General features: G+C 38.0%; 1 protein-coding gene across 1 annotated transcript in view; it reads left to right on the forward strand.

The window, feature by feature from the left end:
- The window catches only part of ARHGAP42 (Rho GTPase activating protein 42), a 309,205-nt gene that overhangs the window by 210,381 nt on the left and 71,834 nt on the right, over positions 1-26,990 (forward strand). Inside the window, exon 5 of the mRNA XM_032167223.2 lies at positions 20,091-20,192. Coding sequence (XP_032023114.1) covers positions 20,091-20,192 — 102 coding nt within the window. The remainder of the gene's footprint in view (positions 1-20,090; positions 20,193-26,990) is intronic.

Genomic DNA, 26,990 nt, shown 5'->3' on the forward strand with positions numbered 1-26,990 from the left:
GCTTTATGTTATTGTAAGTTAGTTTCATTAAATGTTTCCAGTTTGTTGTAGGTTGATGTTGGACCTCATGATATGGAGAGAAAATATTTGAAGTATAGGAAAGAACAAATAGATAATGCTTCTTCTTGGCCTTTGCATTAAAATGAAGTTTCTAATTATTTTTCAAGTATTGTTTGTAATAGAATAGATTAAGTTAGGATAAAATTTTTCTTTGTATTTATTTTGGCAACAATGAATGGCTGAAAAGCCATAAATAAGACTGAAGGTGAGAAGAAACTTAAAATCACAAATAATTGACAAACGGGACCGATTGTCACCTTATTCAATTTAACTGAAAGGAAAATTTCAAGTTAATTTCTTCAACATAAAACTGAATTGCATTTGAAGACTTTTTTAAAATTTATAGAAATTATAATACCTAAAACTTAATTTGTATCAATTGGTGTATTAAGAGTTGGAAGAAAGAATGATAAATTATTAGTAATAATTAATTTTGAATTTTTGGTGACCACAGAACTAAGCTTTTAGGAATTTTCCTAATTCTAATTGATAAATTCCTTCATAAAGAAGAACGCTATTTCTCAAGTCCAGCAGTAAACAGAATTGATAGAAATATTTATTTTAGGTTTTCTCTAGTTTATAAGTTATTTTCACAACTTAGTTTTTAAGTCTCAAAACTGCAGTGAGTTCATTATTAAAAAACATTAGTTAAGTAATTCCTGAGAAATAATGAATCACCCCATGCCTGAGAATTAATCTCACATTTTACCCACCAGTGGCTATTTTATTTTTTCTTTGCAATCCTTTGCAAATATAAAAAAAGATTAAGCATTGTTTAAGAGTGAGGATTTTGAATTTTAGACAGGTTGTATTCCAGTGAAAATAAAGTAATGGAAAATTTTCAGTCAGCTACACTTCTATATTTTAAAGAAATATCAGAATGTATTCTGCCAAATAGTTCTTCAGGATATTTGAGTTTAATGGTGTAAGGTATGACCAGCCCTCACTCACGGACTTGGCATAGTTGTAAACATAGTCTAGACTTTCGTGAGCTGTATGAGTGGTGACATGGGTAATTTCACAAGAGACAAGATAGTGACTTGACTTACAGACTGCATTTTTGCAAGTGTTCTGGTCATGTTTATGTGATGTGACAGAGGGACTTCTTGATTATAAAGCAATAGTGAAGGATGACAAAACATCAGCATTCACTGAGTGCTGAAACTGCACAGTAAAGTAAAATGAAAAGAAAAGGTATATTTTTTGTGACTGAAAATTGGGATTCATTAAGTTTGTGGACTAAGCCATGTGACTTGAAAGTAGCTAAGTGGCAGCACTACCACCCAGCCTTCTCTTTTAACTACCAAGCTGACAATTTTTATCATGATTTGCATAATGCTGGTTATCATGTTTGCCTCACAAGCAGACAATTTTCAATGCCAGCACCGTTTGCTTCTTCTTTCCTTCCTTTAAGCCTTTCATTGCTCTCATCACTTAATGTGAAATTTTGATAATGGAATTTTATCATTGAAATCTACAACCCCAAACTAAAAAGGACAAAGCAGTGCTAAGATAGCTGTTGAAAGGGCAGTAGTAGATATTTCCTACAATTCCCACCTTTCTAACTCTTGATATTCCCGCCGGTCGATGACCTTATTGCATCTGGGGTCATTTGCCAACACACAGGGCCGCAACACCTGTGGCCATCCCTGTGAAGTGTTCCTCATGGGAGATGTGCCTAGGAACAGTTTATATACAGGACCACAAGAAAAATAACTATTTGTGCTTTAAGTAACCAAATTCTTACCTATACTCCACTTGATTCCAGAATGTTTAAGCTGAAATAATTTAATCGTGCTTTCTTACATGATAGAGAAGGAGGCCAAGGCCCTAGAGTGGTGAAGTGTGCAGTGTAATGTAACTAGTGGTAAAACCAAGAGGACAGTTATGACTGTTGACAGTGTTTACAGAATTAGCTAAACATCATTCATTCATGCATTCATTCACCAGTCCTTTTTGTGTGGTAAGTAACTTGTTAGCTCACAGCTTAGTCTAGGATTTCCCAACCTCAGCACTATTAGCATTTTGGACTGGTAAACCAGTCAAAATCATTGTCTCTGTCTGTATTTCTCTCTCTCTCCCATGTCTTTATCCTGGGGAGTCCTACAATCTGATTATGGAAATTAGGCCTTAGAAAATAAATATCTGCAATAATAATTTTTTTCCTAGAACTATTCTTATAAAAGAGCAACCCCCCCCCTTTTTTTTTTAATCCTGAGATCAAAGGTCAAGGAAGGAGGGTCAGAGGAAGCCAGCTGAGGGCATTCTGCAGTACAAGTTCAGACTGTGTTCTTCCAGCTGGAGGGAAGAAATGCTGAAGGAGAAGGAGCGCCAGGTGTATTTGAGGAAGGCATCTGGGAGCTTCCCCCAATGTTTCTGCCCAGTTTTCTGATGAAAACTTAGTCACATGCACACATCTCATTGCTAGGAGACAGGGAATTGTACTCTCTATTCTTAGCAGCCATGTGCCTTCCTACGATTGAAGCGTTCTGTTACAGTGAAAAGGGATGGAGCTCTGTCAAATGGGTGTTCTTTTTTCTTTTCTTTTTTATTTTATTTTTTATTATACTTCAAGTTCTAGGGTACATGTGCACAACGTGCAGGATTGTTACATAGGTATACATGTGCCATCTTGGTTTGCTGCACCCATCAACTCATCATTTACATTAGGTATTTCTCCTAATGCTATCCCTCCCCCAGGCCCCCACCCCCCGAACAGGCCCCATTGTGTGATGTACCCTGCCCTGTGTCCAAGTGTTTTCATTGTTCAAGTCCCACCTATGAGTGAGAACATGCAGTGTTTGGTTTTCTGTCCTTGCGATAGTTTGCTCAGAATGATGGTTTCCAGCTTCATCCATGTCCCTGCAAAGGACATGAACTCATCCTTTTTTATGGCTGCATAGTATTCCATGGTGTATATGTGCCATATTTTCTTAATCCAGTCTATCATTGTTGGACGTTTGGCTTGGTTCCAAGTCTTTGCTATTGTGAATAGTGCTGCAATAAACATACGTGTGCCTGTGTGTTTATAGTAGCATGATTTATAATCCTTTGGGTATATACCCAATAATGAGATCGCTGGTTCAAATGGTATTTCTAGTTCTAGATCCTCGAGTAATCGCCACACTGTCTTCCACGATGGTTGAACTAATTTACACTCCCACCAACAGTGTAAAAGCATTCCTGTTTCTCCACAATCTATCCAGCAACTGTTGTTTCCTGACTTTTTTAGTGATTGCCATTCTAACTGGTATGAGATGGTATCTCATTGTGGTTTTGATTTGCATTTCTCTGATGACCAGTGATGATGAGCATTTTTTCCTGTGTCTGTTGGCTGCATAAATGTCTTCTTTTGAGAAGTGTCTGCTCATATCCTTTGCCCACTTTTTGATGGGGTTGTTTTTTTTTCTTGTAAATTTGTTCGAATTCTTTGTAGATTCTAGATATTAGTCCTTTGTCAGATGGGTAGATTGCAAAAATTTTCTTCCATTCTGTAGATTGCCAGTTCACTCTGATGGTAGTTTCTTTTGCCATGCAGAAGCTCTTTAATGAGATCCCATTTGTCAATTTTGGCTTTTGCTGCCATTGCTTTTGGTGTTTTAGTCATGAAGTTCTTGCCCATGCCTATGTTCTGAATGGTATTGCCTAGGTTTTCTTCTAGGGATTTTGTGCTTTTAGGTCTAACATTTAAGTCTTTAACTCATCTTGAAGTAATTTTTGTATAAGATGTAAGGAAAGGATCCAGTTTCAGCTTTCCACATATGGCTAGCCAGTTTTCCCAGCACCATTTATTAAACAGGGAATCCTTTCCCCATTTCTTGTTTTTGTCAGATTTGTCAAAGATTAGATGGTTGTAGATGTGTGGTGTTACTTCTGAGGCCTCTGTTCTGTTCCATTTGTCTGTATATCTGTTTTTGTACCATTATCATGCTGTTTTGGTTACTGTAACCTTGTAGTATAGTTGGAAGTCAGGTAGCATGATGCCTCCAGCTTTGTTCTTTTGGCTTAGGATTGTCTTTGCAATGCTGTCTCTTTCTTGGTTCCATATGAACTTTAAAGTAGTTTTTTCCACTTCTGTGAAGAAAGTAATTGGTAGCTTGATGGGGATGGCATTGAATCTATAAATTACCTTGGGCAGTATGGCCATTTTCACAATATTGATTCTTCCTATCCATGAGCATGAAATGTTCTTCCATTTGTTTGTGTCCTCTTTTATTTTGTTGAGGAGTGGTTTGTAGTTCTCCTTGAAGAGGTCCTTCACATCCCTTGTAAGTTGGATTCCTAGGTGTTTTATTCTCTTTGTAGCAATTGTGAACGTGAGTTCACTCATGATTTGGCTCTCTGTCTGTAATGGGTGTATAGGAATGCTTGTGATTTTTGCACATTGATTATGTATCCTGAGACTTTGCTGAAGTTGCTTATCAGCTTAAGGAGATTTTGGGCTGAGACAAGGGAGTTTTCTAAGTATACAATCATGTCATCTGCAAACAGGGACAATTTGACTTCCTCTTTTCCTGATGGAATACCCTTTATTTCTTTCTCTTGCCTGATTGCCCTGGCCAGAACTTCCAACACTATGTTGAATAGGAGTGGTGAGAGAGGGCATCCTTGTCCTGTGCTAGTTTTCAAAGGGAATGATTCCAGTTTTTGCCCATTTGGTATGATATTGGCTGTGGGTTTGTCATAAATAGCGCTTATTATTTTGAGATATGTTCCATCAATACCTAGTTTTTTTGAGAGTTTTTAGTATGAAGGGCTGTTGAATTTTGTCGAAGGCCTTTTCTGCATCTATTGAGATAATCGTGTGGTTTTTGTTTTTGGTTCTGTTTATGTGATGGATTACGTTTATTGATTTGTGTATGTCGAAGCAGCCTTGCATCCTAAGGATGAAGCCAACTTGATTGTGGTGGATAAGCTTTTTGATGTGCTGCTGGATTCAGTTTGCCAGTATTTTATTGAGGATTTTTGCATTGATGTTCATCAGGGATATTGGTCTAAAATCCCCTTTTTTTGTTGTGTCTCTGCCAGGCTTTGGTATCAGGATGATGCTGGCCTCATAAAATGAGTTAGGGAGGATTCCCTCTTTTTCTGTTGATTGGAATAGTTTCAGAAGGAATGGTACCAGCTCCTCTTTGTACCTCTGGTAGAATTCAGCTCTGAATCTGTCTGCTCCTGGACTGTTTTTTGGTTGGTAGGCTATTAATTGTTGCCTCAATTTCAGAGCCTGATATTGGTCTATTCAGAGATTCAGCTTCTTCCTGGTTTAGTTTTGGGAGGGTGTATGTGTCCAGGAATTTATCCATTTCTTCTAGATTTTCTAGTTTATTTGCGTTAGAGGTGTTTATAGTATTCTCTGATAGTAGTTTGTATTTCTGTGGGATCGGTGGTGATATCCCTTGTATCATTTTTTATTGCATCTATTTGATTCTTCTCTCTTTTCTTCTTTATTAGTCTTGCTAGCCATCTATCAATTTTGTTGATCTTTTCAAAAAACCAGTTCCTGGATTCACTGTTTTTCTGAAGGATTTTTTGTGTTTTCTGCTCTGATCTTAGTTGTTTCTTGCCTTCTGCTAGCTTTTGAATTTGTTTGCTCTTGCTTCCCTAGTTCTTTTAATTGTGATGTTAGGGTGTCAATTTTAGATCTTTCCTGCTTTCTCTTGTGGGCATTTAGTGCTATAAATTTCCCCTGCACACTGCTTTAAATGTGTCCCAGAGATTCTGGTATGTTGTGTCTTTGTTCTCATTGGTTTCAAAGAACATCTTTATTTCTGCCTTCATTTCGTTATTTACCCAGTAGTCATTCAGGAGCAGATTGTTCAGTTTCCATGTGGTTGTGCAGTTTTGAGTGAGTTTCTTAATCCTGAGTTCTAGTTTGAGAGCACTGTGGTCTGAGACAGTTCGTTGTGATTTCTATTCTTTTACATTTGCTGAGGAGTGCTTACTTCCAATTATGTGGTCAATTTTAGAATAAGTGCAATCTGGTGCTGAGAAGAATGTATATTCTGTTGATTTGGGGTGGAGAGTTCTGTAAATGTCAATTAGGTCTGCTTGGTGCAGAGCTGAGTTCAAGTCCTGGATATCCTTGTTAACCTTCTGGATATCCTTGTTAACCTTCTGTCTCCTTGATCTAATATTGACAGATCTTGTTAAAGTCTCCCATTATTATTGTGTGGAGTCTCAGTCTCTTTGTAGGTCTCTAAGGACTTGCTTTATGAATCTGGGTGCTCCTGTATTGGGTGCATATATATTTAGGATAGTTAGCTCTTCTTGTTGAATTGATCCCTTTACTATTATGTAATGGCCTTCTTTGTCTCTTTTGATCTTTGTTGGTTTAAAGTCTGTTTTATCAGAGACTAGGATTGCAGTCTCTGCTTCTTTTTCTTTTTTTTCTTTTTGCTTTCTATTTGCTTGGTAGATCTTCTTCCATCCCTTTATTTTGAGCCTATGTGTGTCTTTACACATGAAATGGGTCTCCTGTATACAACACACTGATAGGTCTTGACTCTTTATCCAGTTTGCCAGTCTGTGTCTTTTAATTGGGGCATTTAGCCCATTTACATTTAAGGTTAATATTGTTATGTGTGAATTTGATCCTGTCATTATGATGTTAGCTGGTTATTTTGCCTTTTAATTGATGCAGTGTCTTCATAGTATCAACGGTCTTTACAATTTGGCATGTTTTTGGAGTGGCTAGTACTGGTTGTTTCTTTCCATGTTTAGTGCTTCCTTCAGGAGCTCTTGTAAGGCAGGCCTGGTGGTGGCAAAATCTCTCAGCATTTGCTTGTCTGTAAAGTATTTTCTTTCTCCATCACTTACAAAGTTTAGTTTGGCTGGATATGAAATTCTGGATTGAAAATTCTTTTCTTTAAGAATGTTGAGTATTGGCCCCTACTCACTTCTGGCTTGTAGGATTTCTGCCGAGAGATCAGCTGTTAGTTTGATGGGCTTCCCTTAGTGGGTAACCCGACCTTTCTCTCTGGCTGCCCTTAACATTTTTTCCTTCATTTCAACGTTGGTCAATCTGATAATTACATGTTTTGGGGTTCTCTTCTCGAGGAGTATCTTTGTGGTATTCTCTGTATTTCCTGAATTTGAATGTTAGCCTGCCTTGCTAGGTTGGGGAACTTCTTCTGGATAGTGTCCTGAAGAGTGTTTTCCAACTTGGTTCCATTCTCCCCATAACTTTCAGGTACACCAATCAAACGTAGATTTGGTCTTTTCACATAGTCCCATATTTCTTGGAGGCTTTGTTCATTTCTTTTCACTCTTTTTTCCCTAGACTTGTCTTCTCGCTTTATTTCATTAATTTGATCTTCAATCACTGATACCCTTTCTTCCACTTGGTCAAATTGGCTATTGAAGCTTGTGTATGTGTCATGAAGTTCTCGTGCCATGGTTTTCAGCTCCATGAGGTCGTTTAAGGTCTTCTCTACACTGTTTATTCTAGGTAGCCATTTGTCTAACCCTTTTTCAAGGTTTTTAGCTTCTTTGCAATGGGTTAGAACGTGCTCCTTTAGCTCAGAGAAGTTTGTTATTACTGACCTTCTGAAGCCTACTTCTGTCAACTCGTCAAAGTCATTCTCCGTCCAGCTTTGGTCTGTTGCTGGTGAGGAGCTACAATCCTTTGGAGGAGAAGAGGCAGTCTGGTTTTTAGATTTTCAGCTATTGTGCTCTGATTTTTCCCCATCTTTGTGATTTTACCTACCTTTGGTCTTTGATGTTGGTAACTTGCAGTTGGGTTTTTGGTGTAGATGTCCTTTTTTTTGACGTTGATGCTATTCCTTTCCATTTGTTAGTTTTCCTCCTAACAGTCAGGTCTCTCAGCTGCAGGTCTGTTGGAGTTTGCTGGAGGTCCACTCCAGACCCTGTTTGCCTGGGTATCACCAGCGGAGGCAGCAGAACAGCAAATATTGCTGCCTCATCCTTCCTCTGGAAGCTTCATCCCAGAGGGGCATCTGCCTATATGAGGTGTCTGTCGGCCCCTACTGGGAGGTGTCTCCCAATTAGGTTACACGGGGGTCAGAGACCCACTTGAGGCATTCTGTCTGTTTTCAGAGCTCAAACGCTGTGCTGAGAGAACCACTGCTCTATTCACCGTTGTCAGACAGGGACGTTGAAGTCTGCAGAAGTTGTCTGCTGCCTTTTCAGCTATGCCCTGCCCACAGATGTGGAGTCTGTAGAGGCAGTAGGCCTTGCTGATCTGCAGTGGGCTCTGCCCAGTTCGAGTTTCCCGGCCACTTTGTTTACCTACTCAAACCTCAGCAATGGTGGATGCCCCTCCCCCAGCCAGGCTGCCACCTCACAGTTTGATCTCAGAGTGCTGTGCTAGCAGTGAGCAAGGCTCCGTGGGTATGGGACCCACCGAGCCAGGCACGGGAGAGAATCTCCTTGTCTGGTGTTGCTAAGACCTTGGGAAAAGCACAGTATTTGGGCACAAGTGTCCCGTTTTTCCAGGTACAGTCTGTCATGGTTTCCCTTGGCTAGGAAAGGGAAATCCCCTGACACCTTCAGCTTCCCAGGTGAGGCAATGCCCTGCCCTCCTTTGGCTTGCCCTCCATGGGCTGCCCCCACCATCCAACCAGTCCCAATGAGATGAACCAGGTATCTCAGTTGGAAATGCAGAAATCACCCATCTTCTGCATCGATCCTGCTTGGAGCTGCAGACCAGAGCTCTTTGTATTCGGCCATCTTGGAAGAGACCCTCTTTTTTCTTTTTGTAATAAAACTAGCAGAAAAGGGGATTCCATAAGCAGATATTCAGTCAGAGGCAGTTCCTGGAATTGGCTTATGTGGCTAATTCTGTAACAATGACCAAAACACTTTAACCCTTTGAAGAATGGGGCAGTTATTTTCCTTTAAATATTAAAACTAAGCAGTTGTGCTGTTTAATGCTGATTTTGAGAAAGGTGTTTTGTTTTAGTCTAGACTCCATCCTCTTTCCGACTGAATGGCCTATAATTAATTTCCATGAACCTCATTTTTGCACTCTTTAAGATGGGAGTCATGGTAATATGCTGATTTTTTTCCCTGTCTACAAGCCTAATCTTCCAGAAATCCTTATTGATAGGAAAATATACAAAATTGGATCACGAGAATAAGATTGTGAATGAGCCTGCAAAGCTCTTGAAAATGTGTTGTTTTTCTTGTTGTAAAATCATAGAGATAACACATTCAATAAAGATGTTAACTTTTATATACATCTTAGGACTATATATATTGGTCTTGAGCCCAGGTTATGTCCCCCTTTTCCCTTTCATGTATCACTCCTTTTCCCTTTCACGTGCTGAAGACCTGGCTCCAGTGCAGACTCCTGCTGCAGTGGGAACCACAGCATGTATGGTGCAGAGGCTTCAGGGCACGTTGGCTCCTCCCAACGTCTAGACCATGGGTAGAGTACTGCACTGACACCTCTGGGCTCTGGTCTCTCCCATGACTGCTAGAGGGGCCAAGTGACACTGAAAGGTGGGAGAGTTCTTGTTCCATGGGGTGAATTTTGATCAATTATGGGAATGAACTGGCAGATAAATCTTGCTTCTTGCTTGCTTACCCGATGAATGGCCCCAAGGTGTATTGATTTTGGGCAGCATGAATAGAGATGTGCCATAGAGGTAGAACAGCTGGCTGGCTCCTCATGCTGCTGTGGCCAGCTCAGCTGAGACCACTTGTAGTCTTACATCTCTTTATTCTTCAATCTTGCTGTCCAAGATGTGTGCACACACACGTGCGCGCGCACACACACACACACACACACCAAGCTTTAGCAGGCAAGCTCTGCCTCAGGCAATGTTTTCTAGGAAACTTGAACTAAAGCAGTATTATATGTAATATAATATAAAAATTTAATTTCTACTGCTATTGCTTTACCTCAGGAAGAAGAAAAAAAATACATCTGTTAGTTTTAGTCAGATCCAGTACTTGTTATAAGTGGTCTAAGTAGTCTTTGTTACGCCTAGTATTTTACCATTTCATATTTTTTCATTCAAGTTCTTTGTCATCCCAGAAGAGCAGAGAAATCCAAATGCTTGGCACGGAAAAAAGCTTCAGTAACTTTAATGAGGAAATCTCCAAATTTACCCAAGGTGATTTTCCAAATATCCTGTCTGGTATGCAGCATTATGTAACCCTAGTTTTGCCCCTAACTTGATGTCAGAGCCATCAGCTTGTAGCCACTCCACACACTGTCTGCCTCCTGATTCCAGTCTTCCATGTCTTCCCACAGCTCCAAGAGGAGATTGACAATTGGCTGCTGTATTAGTCAGGGTTCTCTTAGAGGGACAGAATATATTTATATATGTAAAGGAAAGTTTATTAAGTATTAACTTACATGATCCACAAGGTCCCACAATAGGCTGTCTGCAAGCCGAGGAGCAAGGAGAGCCAGCCTGAGTCCCAAAACTGAAGAACTTGGAGTCCGATGTTCCAAGGCAGGAAGTATCCAGCATGGGAGAAAGATGTAGGCTGGGAGGCTAGGCCTGTCTCTCTTTTTCACATTTTTCTACCTGCTTTATATTCACTGGAAGCTGATTAGACTGTGCCCACCAGTTTCGGGGTGGATCTGCCTTCCCCAGCCCACTGACTCAAATGCTAATCTCTTTTGGTACCACCCACACAGACAGACCCAGGATTAATACTTTGTATCCTTCAATCCTATCAAGTTGACCCTCAGTATTAACCATCGCAGATGCTGTCGTATGCTTTCAACATCATTCTCTTTCTCTCACAAGGTTTAAAGTAGCATTATAAATACCCAACACCTCCTCTACTTCCTACTTTTCCTTTCTCATCTCCTTTTTGTTTTTTTTTTGAGATGGAGTCTTGCTCTGTTGCCCAGGCTGGAGTACAGTGGTGTGATCTCTGCTCACTGCAACCTCTGCCTCCCAGATTCAAGGGATTCTCCTGTCTCAGCCTCTCAAGTAGCTGGGATTACAGGTGCATGCCACCATGCCCGGCTAATTTTTGTATTTTTAGTAGAGACAGGGTTTCGCCATGTTGACCCAGCTGGTCTCGAACTCCTGACCTCAGATGATCCACCCACCTTGGCCTCCCAAAGTGTTGGGATTATAGGCATGAGCCACCGTGCCCGGCCTCTCATCCCCTCTTTCCTTAATCTCTTTCTGTGTTCACTCTTCTTTCTTTCTTCCCTCTCTTCTTTCTTTTGTCCTTTTTCTCCTTCAACTCCCACCTCACCTCTTCACCTTTTTTTTTGTTTTGTTTTTGGAAGAAATGAAGTGCTGTAGTTTTAATCTGCTGCTTCCTTAGGTTGCATTTTACTGTGCAAGGAACACGGAACTGGGAACCAGACAGATTTAATTTTTATTATCTGCTGTGCCTGTCATAACTCTATGACCTTGGTCAGATTACTTCTCTCTTCTCTGATAATGTTTTCATGCTTATAAAATGAGGCTTTATTATTCTTACCTTGTAGAATTTGTATGTGAAGTTCTGGTATGCAAACTACATTACAACCACTGTTAATTGTTCTCCCAGTCTTGGTCAGTACTGAGCATCAGTACCAGTCACAAAATGGGTATTTACTAAAACCTCAAGTTGATGAATGAATTAATAAAAACCTACTTGTGAACTAGGTGTCATTATACCCTTAGGAAACTTTCTCTTCTCTCCCTTTTAATTTTTGTTCATTCTTACCAATTTTTCAACTTTTGTGTTTCTCCTCCTCTTTCTCTATCCCATCTCCATTTGTTTCTCTTCTTCTCATTTTTAAAACAGGATTCATTTATTGAAGAATTTAACAATGCCTAAAATTGAAAAAGTAAAGTGAATATATTATTTAGAAAAGTGGAGATAAATGTGAATCAATAGCTTAAAAATTTACGAGTATTTGCCTTCAGGGATCAGAGCTTTTGAATAGAGATGGAGCAAGGAGCTGGCTTAATTTATAATTTATATGCCTTCACATATGATTAGATTATTGAAAACTATGTATGTCTTTAATAATTAACTTCCACCTATGGAAGATGAATATTTAGCATCCTTACAGTAGCACAACCACTACTACTTCAAACATATTTCCCTTCCTGCTACCTTCCAAATATATATCATTTGATTACATTTTTAAAAAGATCAATGCTTATTGTTCACATAACAATATAATTATGGTTCATAGGTGAACCATATCAGATTCTATGATTACTTTTTTGCATAAATTTTTTTTCTTGGCATCAATAATTGCCTTACTTTCAAATTTTGCTTAATTTTCTGTTTCCAAGTACAAGGATATAATTATAAAACAAATCTTGGGCCGGACGCAGTGGCTCACACCTGTAATCCTACCACTTTGGGAGGTCGAGGCAGGTGGTTCACTTAAGGCCAGGAATTTGAGACCAGCCTGGCCAGCATAGCAAAACCCCATCTCTACTAAAGATACCAAAATTAGCCGGGCGTGGTGGTGCATGCATGTGGTTCCAGCTACTTGGAAGGCCAAGGCACGGGAATCGTTTGACTTCGGAGGTAGAAGCTGCAGTCAGCCAAGATGTTGCCACTGCACTCTGGCCAGGGCGATAGTCTTAATATGTTTAAACATATAAGATAATACCTTCTCCATTCCATTTGTTTAGAGACATTTCTCCTGTAACTCTCATCTTAGCTGGTTGCTTTAAAGTTCAAAGCCTTACTTGTCCATCTAATTTTCTGGAAGATCATATTACCATGATTTTGGGAGTTCCCTGTGACTCTTTAAACTGAAAGAATTCCTGTTTTTTCAGATCTTGTGCCTAACTTCCTTGATTTATTCCCTCATGTGAGCAGAGCACACCGCTCAGTATTCACCTGAGAAATGGTACAGAAGCAGTAGAATTTTTGAGGCCTTGCACATTTGTAAATATTTTTATTCTACCCTCAACCTGGATTGATAATTTAACTAGAAATAGAAAGCTCGGTTTGGATGAATTAGTCCTCAGAAATTTGAAGGCTATGGATTTTGATTTATTGCTTCTTTTATGCTGTTGAAGATCCATTATTATTCTGATTTCTGATGATTTTTATGTAAGCTCCATTTTCTTACGGGTTGCTTTTAGGTTTTCATTTTATCCGTGTTTTTTAAACATTTTATGATGACATGCCTTTTGTTTATTTTCTCATTCATTGTACAGTGTACATATTGGGCCATTTTAATATGGAAACTTTTTAAAAAAATTCATTCTGGAAATTTTCCTGAAATTTTTTTTTGGCATTTCTCTTGATTTTATTATCTCTTATTCAGTAGTTCTATTAGTCAGATGGGCTTCTGATATCCTTCTTTATGTTTTAAAACTCTATTTTCTGTTTTTAATGGCCCTCTTCCTTATTTACATTTGATTTCTATAAATTATGTTGTTTTATTTATCTATTTGTTTTAAATTTTTCTACCCAGAACTGTGTTTTGAGATCCATCAACATTCAATATTTCTCTCTAACTTCCGTGTAGCACTCCATAGTACACACCTAATATAATTTATGTACCCTCTAACAAATACCCCAGCTCCTTTTCTGTTCCCACAGATAACACCTTAATGAATATGCTCATTCATGTTTGCTGTGGACATTTCTGTTAGCATCTCATTGAGAGATATACCCAGAAGTTGGTTCTTAGGACACACATATATGTCCCTTAGTAGTGCAATGTTTCCCTCTAAAAAGACTTCACCCCTCTACAATCCCATCAGTAGTACCTAAGGGTCCCTGTGTCTCCACATGCTCTCAGCACATGGCATCATTCAACTTTCTAACTCGTATAGCATCCCACTGATATAATGTAATATCTCATGGATTTAATTTGCTTGTCTTCAATAATGAATGAGTTTGAACAACTCTTCATATGCATGTTACACTTCAGGTTTCCACTTTTGTGTATTATCCCTTCATATCCTTGACATGCATTATCTGTTTGCTTCTTTCTGTCCAGTTTGTAGGAGTTCCTTGTAAATGCAAATGTGAATCCTTTGGTTCCTGTGAGTTTGATCACCTGGTGGTGGTGGCAATGATGTAATTGGGAAAGCAAAAGATATGGTGAATTATCATGGTACAACCCTCCAGAAAGAAGCCATTTTGGGATGTCTGGATTTCAGCTGATTGCAGATGGGGGAGTTGGTGGAGAATGGGTTGGAGAGATTAGGAGTTGGTGGGCGGAATCACCCACAGGAGAGACACTGCTGTGCAAGCCACACCAATATTCTCACCAAATTGAGCTTCTGGATGCCAAGATCCCTTGGGCCCCAGGTAATGCCTAAACAACGTGGGATGGACTGTGCTAGCAACTGGCCCCTCTGGGAATCAGAGGTGGTGATGCTGCTGTGGGCTGCCATTCTAGGCAAGGAGTACATCCCACCATCAGAGGAAGAAGAAGTCTAATTAGGGGTGGTAGCTGGGGCTACCTCTAATCCTCTTATGTATTTTCAGAGCCTAGCACCATGATAATTTATAAGAATTCCTCATGTTTTTGGAATAGAAACTTAGCTGTTGGTTTTTACTATTACTTAAGTTGAAGGATTTCTAAATTAGTGCTTATTTAGGTAATGGCTATACTAAAATGATAACATAAATAGTTGCTTGGGAAATTTCACAATATCCTATGTGGCAATTAATAATACTGAGACTGTTGAAAATATCATGAATCAATATTAATGACAGGTTCTTTTCCTACAAAGAAATGTAGAAATATTCACTTATTTTTTAAAACTTCTAGTAACATTAAAATGAAGGTTTCTAATTTAAGTATTTAAACAAAACTTTCTAGTAGTCTTTTATAGAAAAATGTGGTTAGATAACATTTTTATAATTTATGTCTATTTATGATTAAGTGTGGTAAAGTTTGTTCTTCATCTTTGGTACTTGCTTGTCATCAGTGGAAGACATTGAGTTGGCTTCTTTTAAAACAATAGTGTGTATTCCGGGGTTTTAGTGTACTCATCACCTGAATAGTGTTCATTGTACCCAACAGGTAATGTTTCATCCTTCACCTGCCTCCCACTGTTTGGAGTCTCCAGTGTCTATTACTCCACTCTGTATATTCATGTGTACCCATTTTTTAGCTCTGACTTATAAGTTAGAATATACAGTTTTTGGCTGTTTCTGAGTCATTTTTCTTAGGATAATGGTCCCCAGTTCCATCTGTGTTGCTGCAAGAGACATGATTTCATTCTTCCTTATGGCTGAGTAGTAAGTATTCCCTGGTGTATATATATCACATTTATAAAATCCAATTATCCATTGATGGACACTTAGGTTGATTCCATGAGTTTGCTATTGTGAATGCTGCTGTGATAAACATGTGAGTGCAGGTAACTTTTTGATCTAATGATTTCTTTCCCTTTGGGTAATCCCATCTTGTACTGGGATTGCTAGGTAAAATGGTAGCTCTATTCTTAGTTATTTGCAAAACCTTCATACTGTTTTCAATATAAATAATTTATATTTCCACCAACAGGGTATAATCATTCCCTTTTCTCTGCAGTCTTGCCAGCATCTGTGGTTTTCTGACCAGCCATTTTGACTGATGTGAGATGGTATCTCATTGTGATTTTAATTTGCATTTCTCTGATGATTAGAGACATTGATCATTTTTTCGTATGTTTGTTAGCTGCTTGTGTGTCTTCTCTTGAGAAATGTCTTCATATCCTCTGCCTACTTTTTAATAGGGTTATTTGTCTTTTTATTGTGGGGTTGATTGAATTCCTTATAGGTTATGGATATTAGCCCTTTGTTGGATGGATTGTTTGCAAATACTTTCTCCCATTCTGCAGGTAGTCTTTTTACTTGTTGATTATTTCTTTCGCTGTTCAGAAGCTTTTTAGTTTAATTAAGTTCTATTTTTTGTTTTTGTTGCATTTGCTTTTGAAGTTTCAGTCATACATTCTTTCCATAGGCCAGAGTTTTCCTAGGTTTTTTTTCTAGAACTTCTCTTGTTTTTTTTTTTGTTTGTTTTTGTTTTTGTTTTTTTCTTTTTGAGACAGAGTTTCACTCTTGTTGCCCAGGCTGGAGTGCAGTGGCGCGATCTTGGCTCACTGCAACCTCTGCCTCCAGTGTTCAAGCAATTCTCCTGCCTCAGCCTCCCGAATAGCTGGATTACAAATGCCCGTCGCCATGCCCAGCTAATTTTTGTATTTTTATTAAAAACAGGGTTTCATCATGTTGGCCATGCTGGTCTCGAACTCCTGACCTCGGGTGATCCACCTCCCAAAGTGCTGGGATTACAGGCATGAGCCACAGGCACCCGGCCTTCTAGGATTTTTATAGTTTCAGATCTTACCTTGAAGTCTTTAACCCATCTTGAGTTAATTTTTGTATATGGTGAGAGAAAAGATTGGGGTCCAGTTTCATGCTTCTGCATATGGCTGTCCAATTTTCCAGCATCATTTATTGAATAGGGTGTCCTTTCCCCGTTATATATTTTTGTCAACTTTTTCAAAGATCAGTTGGTTGTAAGAGTGTGTATTTTAATATATTTTTATCTTTGTGATATGCCTACAGTCTTATAAATATTTGACATTTTTAAAATTAATACAAGCCATAATTTTAAGAGTAAAGTTGACACTTAGAGTTTGTGCTACAGTAGTTTCCTTCCATTCCTCGTTTGAGTGCATAAAATGGACATGTGTCGTGACCATGGTTATGGTTAGTAAGTAATAATGTGAGCACTATGCCTAGAATAAGTGCAGTGTAGATTAGAAAGCCAACTGATTGCAGACCCAAATGTAGCTTACTTTTCACCAGCTAGAATTGGGTCTGAGAACTAATTCACCATTTTTGAGGATATATTTTATATATTTAGACAGTAGTTGCCTTCTATCTCTGTGTCTCCTCTCCCTGTCTCTCCATCTTTATCTGCATAGACATATAGTAAGTAATGGCAGCAACTATGATACTAAAAACAGTACTACGCTTTATATATGGTCATTTATCTTCTAGGACACCCCTTCTACCTCACTTCTCATCTTTTTTCCATCGAGATTATTATTTTATTGTGACTTTATTTTAAATGATTACTTAATTTAAATGCACTTACTGTGGACTGACAGAAAACATCCCATTACAGTATGAAGTCTCTATTTTTTGTAAATAATGCCATATCAATAAGAAAACAGTGATCATGAACAGCATTTAGGAACAATTCATGGGTTATTTTTCCCTACCTTAAGCAGCGCTTATTTCAGAGAAAATTCTTAGTTTGATGTCCACAACAAGTAACACAAGAGACAAGAGGTAGCTATATGGGGTTACATTGCTAAGTCCAAATACGACTTGGCTTACATGAGCAGTAAATCATGGCTTTTGGAGGAGATGTGAGTTGCAAGGAAAAGTGCTTTTTGTTTTCTAGAGCGTGCTTCCCTAGATTATAGTTGTCCTTCATGTGGCCTAGTCTTTTATCTCAGCTCTTTAATTTTATGCTTAAACTGAATGTGCTTTTGTTACCTACACCATTGGAACCCTTGATATCTCTTTTTGTGGCCTGGTGGTGTGAAGGGGCCGCGTTTGAATAAGAGTCCAGGAAGTGGTTCTCAGAATGATTTTTGTATTGCCAGAAATGCTGATGGATTGGCTCCAAATTAACCTTTCCAAAAATGTCACCCTACACAAACTGAAAACAAAGATACAAGTGTCGTCACCACAGCTGTGCACTCTCCTCCTGAAACCAGTTTCTTCCTCTTCTATGAAAAGTGAGAAATTTTAAGCATCTATTTTAAGATGAAAGGGAGTCAGTTTTCTGTACTGTACTGTAACCTGGCTTGTTGCTCACTTAGTGGATTTGAGTTAGGACTGTTTGTACAGATTTGTCCCTTGTACCATGGATAACAGTTTGTTGAACAAATAGAATGTCTGTGAGGGTCTGTGGTGGCCACTATTGTAAGAAGAAGAATTTACTTATTAAATATTTATTGAGTTTTCATTAGGCATTCCGTTTTAAGGTAGATGGGGGTATATACATAAAATCGCTGCTGTAAGTAGAACATGAACCCTAGTAGAGACCCATATATATAACTATATGAGCATTCAAAAAGGAGAGAGTTGAAAGAAGGGAATTATGAATGGCATTTATTTGAGCTAGATGCTAAAAGTAGATATAATTTGAATGTGTGGAAATTGGAAGAAATGAGCATTTATGTCAGAGGGAATGACCTGGAGAGAGAAAAGAAAAAAGGATCATGGATAGGGAGCTGAAAAAGAGCTAGTGAGAGAGACCTCTATTTAGAGAGGTATGTTGCAGGTAAGTTGTGGACATAAAGTGCCAGATTAAAGAGTAACATCCACTAAGCAAAAGATGAGAAATTCACCTGGGTATCTACTCCAGCAGTGAGTGGAGAGGACTAGCCTCTCTATCCTGAACCTTGGGCCTCTCTTTTCCTTTGGGTCAGCTATTTCATATTTTGTAATGTGAGTTTCTTAACACACCTTTTGTGGTGGAATCCTACTCATTTTCTAGTTGTGTTTATCTTAGTAGGACCACATTTTCTCCTTAGGTAATAAGAATTATTTGAATAGTTTGATTTATTCCCTCCCCCCCATTTACAGATGGTAATATTTTAGTGTACAAACATCTCAGTACTTCTTACATGGTCTAAAAGTGATGTGAACTCTTAAAGCAGAACTTTACTTACTCTTCCTTTTCAGCTCAATTTTACCAGCTCACTTCCTAAAATTCTACACATGGAAAAAGATTATGATGGTTCTTGGAAGTATAACTGAGATGAAAGTTAAGAGTGCCAATGGATCAAAATAGCATTTCCTAGATAGCTAAACCTGGATCTGACAACCTCAGAATAGCAAGAAAAATCCCTTAAGCTAGAAGATTTTCCTTCTCTTCAATTAGGTTCAAAAACCGCAATTACTTCTGCACCAATCTAATACTTCCCTCTCTCTTTCCCTTCCTCCACCCACTCATCTGTGCATCTGTTCATTGATTATTTTTAAGTAACCTCTTCTATGTATTTAGGCAAGTAATGAAGCAAAGCATTATGCGTTACAAACACATAATGAACTTGTTAAAAAAAAAAATCAGTTCCAGACTCTCTGGAAGGAGAAAAATAGGAATCTGCATTCTGAACATGCTTATAAACACCTAATTCAGGCGATCCAGAGGTTGCAGTTTCAGAGACACTGAAATAAAAGGAAGGAATAGTACTTCTTTGGCCAATGAAATTTATGATTGTAGTTACTTAGTATTTGTTTCATATGGACTTATAAATGGAAAAGACGTATCTGGTGTATACAACATTTATAGTTGTAGAAGATTATATGCCCAGATATGTCCTCTTCCCTTCAATATTTGATTCCATTTGCATTTCTATGGAAGCATGCCATAAAATAAAAGGTAAAGTTACTCCCTTCTCAGCTATTCCTCCTCCCGGTTGCTCCCCAAAATTTCAACATATCAGGAACAAAGGTCAGCTATTAGAGTTATGTTCAGAGTTTATGGTACAGAGGTTATTAATCCTTTCAATTTATTCAACTTCAAATTTTCTTATTTAATTATTTGAAGCTACCAGCATTTAAAAATCTTTTCTTCCATGTCAAGAATGAGTTGTTTGATATTTCAGGTGTCTTTTGTGGCTGAGAAATAATATGATTCTGTGAAAAGACTTCATGTGAGTGGGTTCTCCAGATATTATATATTGACTCATCTGAATCAACAAAAAGCTTAAAAAAGACGTTTTTCTCTTGATCACATCTCAGACCTGCTGGATCAGAATCTATTGTTAAGAGTCAATTATAGAGCTCTTGGTGGGACTGTACTGTAGCCAGCCTGGCACCTACCCATACTACAGTTCCATTTACTCCAAAGGAGATGTGACTTGCCCTGTTTGTTTATACATGTATTTCTCACCGCAAGATGGAAAGCTTTTTTGAGAGCAGAGTACGTACTGAAATGGCTTGTTTCACTTCCATCTTCCTATTTTTACTAAATTAAGATTTTACACATAGTTGGGACTCACTATCTTTATTAAATAATTACATGAGACTTTGATGGGAATGGTGAAAGTCAGGGTTTTCTGGATGCTCTGAATTAAATATTTTTTGTTGTTATTGCTCTCCTTTAGGATGGAAAGAAGAAGTTTGACAAAGAGAGTGAAAAATATTACTCTATCCTTGAAAAGCATTTAAATTTGTCTGCAAAGAAAAAGGAGTCTCATTTACAAGAGGTAAGCTTTTCCAACTGAAATAATGGAAAAGGTATTAAGTCATATAAAGTCAAAATTTCCAAAGGTAAAACTATCTCAAAATCTGCTACTATTTAATAAAATAATTATGATAGCAATAGCTAAATTAATTGAGCACTTACTATGGACGATACTTTAAACACACTATAACTGTTCCAAGTGAAGGGTCAATATTTCTTTCAACAATGAGAAAGGTTGAAACAAGATCTTTCACTTTTATTCTTTTTGAGCATTTTTAAAGGGACAGGACCTATTAAATTCATGTTATGGCCTTCAGATTAAAGTTAAAATATCTGTGACATTGATTTTAAGGCTTTGCTTCAGCATTGTGGGAAAGATAGATACACAGCTACACATTTTATTTTATTTTATTTTATTTTATTTTATTTTATTTTATTTTATTTTATTTTATTTTATTTTATTTTTGAGATGGAGTTTGGCTGTGTTGCCCAGGCTGGAGTGCAGTGGTGCACTCTCAGCTTACTGCAACCTCTGCCTCCTGGGTTCAAGCAATTCTTGTGCTGCAGCCTTCTGAGTAGCTGAGATTACAGGCACGTGCCACCAAGCCCAGCTAATTTTTGTATTTTTAATGGAAACGGGGTTTCACCATGTTGGTCAGGCTGGTCTTGAACTCTTGACCTTAAGTGATCTGCCTGCCTTAGCCTCTCAAAGTGCTGGGATCACAGGCATGAACCACTGTGCCCCACCACTACATGTTTTAAAATTTCAATTATTTTATATCAAATTCTTTAGGAAGAAATGAATAAATATTTTGCTCACATCTACACATGTAAGCAGTTTGTTTCTTCCCTCTGTCTGAAATATATTTTATTCTTCCCATTGGTAGTGTTTTAACTATAATTCATAAAATCAAGGCTAAGGATTCTTCTTTTACTAAGGAATATTGTAGTTCCAATTTCAGTGACAAAGTATGTCCAAAATAAATAAATAAATAAATAAACAGACTCCCTTGCCATTGTCACCTTGAGAACAACAACAACAACAAAAGAAAACATGAAGCAGCCCTCATCTCTCCTCCGCCTCCTGGTGTACTCTGAAGTGAACACCACTAGCAGGGAGTTGCTGGGTAGCTCACCCACAGCTCAACACTGCTGTCTAAAAAGTGGTCGGGAACCATGCAGTCTCCTTTCGTCTCTTCCTCCTCTCTCTTCACTTATAGGTGTTGCAATCCAGAGCCTCTTTCCTGATCTTTCTGCTAGGAAAACCTCCTCCCTTCCTAAACTGCTTTTCAAATTCAACCTGGTTCTCAGCTCTCTTTATTCCTTTTCTTATTTCTCCTACCTCTGAGTTCAACCAGAAGGCATGCTTGACAACTCAGAGTGTTACAAAGTTCCTACAGCCTCAAAAAGAAATAGGAGTGTAATTTTGGCATCTGATTCCTTTTTTTTCCAACAGGCATATGTTCTTATTGACAGCATCAAATTTCTTTATTTAAAGATGTTTAACATTGGGAAGTTTTGTTGTGCTTAATATTTATATATGACTTCATCAGTATGCTTTCTGTTATTAACACGTGCTATTAAAAATAGTATAATTTAATATATAATTATGTGCTTATGGAAAGATTTTGATGCTCAACTGATGGAAGACAATCTGCCATTAAGAAAAACTAGATTTCTATTTTAAATTTCTTGGACATATTTAACCTTATTGTATTTGGTACTGTTTGTTGTAATTTAATACTATGTTTACATGTACCAAAATGTCTTAAGTGATATTAAGACCAAATGTCTTAATACATTGCACTAGAATAAACCTAAGAGTGAATGGGGTTATGGTATGGATGTGGATGTAGTTATGTAGAGACATTCATCTAATTATCACCAGTACACCATCATCTACCATGCCCAGGGCTATGGCCAAGTGCCTTTTTACAAATTGACTACGGGGAAATTATGGGTGGTCTTAGAGGCCTTAAAGAACTTTAGGCTGGGAAAACTGGCTAGCCATATGTAGAAAGCTGAAACTGGATCCCTTCCTTACACCTTATACAAAAATTAATTCAAGATGGATTAAAGACTTACATGTTAGACCTAAAACCATAAAAACCCTAGAAGAAAACCTAGGCAATACCATTCAGGACATAGGCATGGGCAAGGACTTCATGTCTAAAACACCAAAAGCAATGGCAACAAAAGCCAAAATTGACAAATGGGATCTAATTAAACTAAAGAGCTTCTGCACAGCAAAAGAAACTACCATCAGAGTGAACAGGCAACCTACAAAATGGGAGAAAATTTTCACACAACCTACTCATCTGACAAAGGGCTAATATCCAGAATCTACAATGAACTCAAACAAATTTACAAGAAAAAAACAAACAACCCCATCAAAAAGTGGGCAAAGGACATGAACAGACACTTCTCAAAAGAAGACTTTTATGCAGCCAAAAAACATATGAAAAAATGCTCATCATCACTGGCCATCAGAGAAATGCAAATCAAAACTACAATGAGATATCATCTCACACCAGTTAGAATGGCCATCATTAAAAAGTCAGGAAACAACAGGTGCTGGAGAGGATGTGGAGAAATAGGAACACTTTTACACTGTTGGTGGGACTGTAAACTAGTTCAACCACTGTGGAAGTGAGTGTGGCGATTCCTCAGGGATCTAGAACTAGAAATACCATTTGACCCAGCCATCCCATTACTGGGTATATACCCAAAGGACTATAAATCGTGCTGCTATGAAGACACATGCACGCGTATGTTTATTGCGGCACTATTCACAATAGCAAAGAGTTGGAACCAACCCAAATGTCCAACAACGATAGACTGGATTAAGAAAATGTGGCACATATACACCATGGAATACTATGCAGCCATAAAAAATGATGAGTTCATGTCCTTTGTAGGGACATGGATGAAACTGGAAAACATCATTCTCAGTAAACTATCGCAAGGAGGAAAAACCAAACACCGCAAGTTCTCACTCATAGGTGGGAATTGAACAATGAGAACACATGGACACTGGAAGGGGAACGTCACACCCCAGGGACTGTTGTGGGGTGGGGGGAGTGGGGAGGGACAGCATTAGGAGTTATACCTAATGCTAAATGACGAGTTAATGGGTGCAGCACACCAACATGGCACGTGGATACATATGTAACAAACCTGCACATTGTGCACATGTACCCTAAAACTTAAAGTATAATAATAAAAAAAAGAACTTTAGGCTTCGATAAATATGAGAGGATATCCTTTGAAAAGATACTACTTAAACCATTTTAAGGAAATGATAACATTATCCTAATTTTAAAGGGCTCTAGAGAATATACCTCAATTTTTCCTGACAACTTAGCTCAATATTTATTACCTGCCTTGCTAGTAGCTTAGGCTATGGTATAATATAATATTCATTCATGGTTCCATATTTAAGTGGAGGCTGGAAAAGATAATAGCATAGTAACATCCTCCTCCCCCACCTCACTCCACAAGTACACACACACTTCTTTTCCAGGAGATACCTCTTAGAACACAACACAACTAACAAATTTTGTTAAAGTAGCTTCTCAGGGGTATACAATATAGACAAGGCAAAATGTAGCTTGGGTCCCCCCCTCCGTTCGCCCCTCTAGGAATCAAACCTGTTGCAGGGAGATGCTGCCATAAAAATATTTAATTCTGTGACATGGCATTAAAAGTCATCTGCTCCTTTCTAGAACAGCTCTGGTCCTTCTGTCAGCACCAAGCTTATTAACTTGTTCTCAGGAAGGCTCCTCTGTGCCTTCCTACCTGCACAGCTGACTCCGTATTCATTTCGTTCATGAAAAATAAGTGGGTGCCCATTTCCAGGACTGAACTGAAGGGTCATCTTTTATTAACAAAATTCCAAGGCCGTCAATTAGGCCATTGGAGTAAACAGTTGGAGAATCAGAAGCAAACTTGTCAAGATTATAGACTTTATGGTGGATAGAAAGGAGTAATATTTGTTATGTGAATAAATCATTCTTTTCTAAGCATAAAGGAAATGTAGAAAGACCTGAATGCATAAAAATAAGTAATCTGTTTCAAAAGACATTAAACCAAATTAAATGTCAAACCATTAGGGAATTTAAACAACATATGACATGGGGCTGTCATCTGTTACATACAAGAAGCATTTGCAAATCAGTGTCAGAAAGGTAAACACTTCAATGGAAAAAATGGCTAAGAAGGCAAACAGGCATTGACTAAGGAGGAAATATAAACTATAATAAAAATGGTTAGTTTCAGTGTCACATGTATTTGAAAACGCAATAACAACATGTCATTTTCAATTTGTTCAAGATAATATCTATTGTTAGTGAAGGTATAGGAAACTGGGCACACTTTTGTTCTCCCGGTGGGAGCATAAAAAAATTTAATCATTCTTAAGGTAAATTTGACATTGTATTTCAACAAACCTGAAACATGCTAGGTAGTTGAGACAATTTCTCTTGGTAAGAATTTACCCCAAAGAAATTATCAGAGATGAGCACAAAAATTGTGTAAATATTGTTTAAATATTGATCCAAGAGTTATTCATAAGTGCAGAAATTTAGAAACATCTGAAATGTCACAAACAATAATTGGAGTAAATATACAAATATAGTTTGACCAAAAATGGAGTGTGATATGTTAAAAGTTTTATTTGGAGAATCATTTAAAGACATTGAGAAATATTCATACAAATAAGCAGGAAAAAAAGCAGATTATAAACCAGAATATACAGTATTATACCAGGTTTGTTTTAAAATAAGTGTGTGTGTGTGTGTGTGTGTTACACATCAAAATATTAAACGGTGGGATTGCAATTCTTACTATCTTCACATTTTTTTGTCATAGTAACAAATAATAAATAAGTTTACAATAATGAATATTTTTACATTTATAATTAAGAAAAAAGTAAAGGGGAAAATAGATTCCCTTTAGACACCTAGATGTTGGTTTTCCACCTATCACTAACTACTCTTTCAGTAGGTTCCTCTTGAGGCACTTCGTAAATGAAGTAAAGTCCTTAGGCATAGTTCTTAATATCTCTATTCTTATCCTTCAATTTCTGTCCATGAAACCTCTTCTACTTTCACATTGTTTATAACATCTAGATGAACATTTCTCAAAGGATGATTTTGTTGTGCCTGACTGTCTTTGCACTGTCCTCTGGCTGGTTACCAAGACTTTAGATTGACCAATTCCTGGTGAAATGTGAAATCTTGCACCTCACCCTCTTTTCCCAAATTTGCTCCTACCTCTCATCTTTAAATTATCTGTTAATGCTAGTATTATGATTATGATTATGATTTATTTATTTGTTTTTTGAGACCAAGTCTCACTCTGTTGCCCAGGCTGGAATGCGGAGGCATGATCTTGGCACACTGCAACCTCCACCTCTTGGATCCAAGCAATTCTCGTGCCTCAGCCTCCCGAGTAGCTGGGACTACAGGTGTGCACTACCATGTCCAGCTAATTTTTGTATTTTTAGTGGAGACAGGGTTTCACTGTGTTGGCCAGGCTGGTCTTGAACTCCTGACCTCAAGTGATCCTCCCATCTCGGCCTCCCAAATTGCTGGGATTATAGGCATGGAGCCACGCTCAGCCTAGTAGTATTATTTTTTTGTATCAAATTTATCTTTGGCTTTTTCCTTGCTTCTCACACCCACATCATTCAGCTTCTCTTTCTTGCTGGGGTGCGCCAGACACCTTCACCATTATCAGATAAGAGGTCTTTTTATATTCACATGTACCTAGGCCACCACTTAATTACTGTATGCTGCACTGTCCTCATGTTAATCTTGAATGTTGCTTGTTTCTTGTCAGCCTCCTTCTCAAGTTTTTGCACTGCCTATATGATGAAATCTACACTCATTCTATTTTTTCTGCCTCAACTCTCATTTCTGTCTCCTCCAAACAAAACATTTAGTCACAAACCTTTTGTCCTACCTAAGCATAGCTTCTCTTTTCCTGACTCTATCACATCACTCAGACTCTTCTCATTTTATCTCTTCCTCATTCTTCAAAATCAAGCTTAAATCTTTTCTCCTTGGGAAAAGATTCAACAAATATCACCTAACGCCTTTCCCTCTCTTTCGAATTGAGATAGCATTACAATAAGCTATCTGCAGAACCATATGGTTTTCTTACGAAATTAATCTGGTTTCTTTAGGTGCCTTTTGCCAGGTAAACAACAGTTTACACCTGTTGTTCTGGCCTAATTATTACTAGTGCTCTCTTTCAGTTTTAAAATTATCTCATTTTGATTGATGAATCCTAGTGTTACTCTACTTATCCAGTACAAAATATATAGTACCAGTTGCTAGTGGATTTATAAGCAAGTGTTTGCTAGTGAATCATATGATGAGCTTACATACTAAAGAGATCTATTTTAACTAAAAGAATGTCTTTCTATATCTTGCACTGTGAAGAAATTAAACTGTCATATTCCTTAATACTGTATGCTCTGGATGACGTTTCACAGCAGCTTTGGTCTATCAAATTTCAGTAGTCCGCATTGGAGGCTATGAAAACATCTCTAAGTGGCAAGCAGCAAGAGTCATTTCTCTTTCATCCTTTCTTTGCTTCTCATTCCCCTTTTTGGAGGGGGGTAAGTGGGATGAGACTGTGCACGGCAAATACGTTTCTGAAGAAATGACTTAACACTTTTTGTGTTGGGGTACCCCAGACCACCCCCAGCTTTGGTAATTTGCTTGGAGAACTCACAGGACTCAGCATATAGTCCTACTCATGGCTATGATTTATTACAGTGAAAGGAAATAAAAAAGGGTACAGGAGACAAATT

This window comes from Hylobates moloch, unplaced genomic scaffold (assembly GCF_009828535.3).
Source record: "Hylobates moloch isolate HMO894 unplaced genomic scaffold, HMol_V3 SCAFFOLD_11, whole genome shotgun sequence".
In the NCBI taxonomy this organism is placed as follows: Eukaryota; Metazoa; Chordata; class Mammalia; order Primates; family Hylobatidae; genus Hylobates; species Hylobates moloch.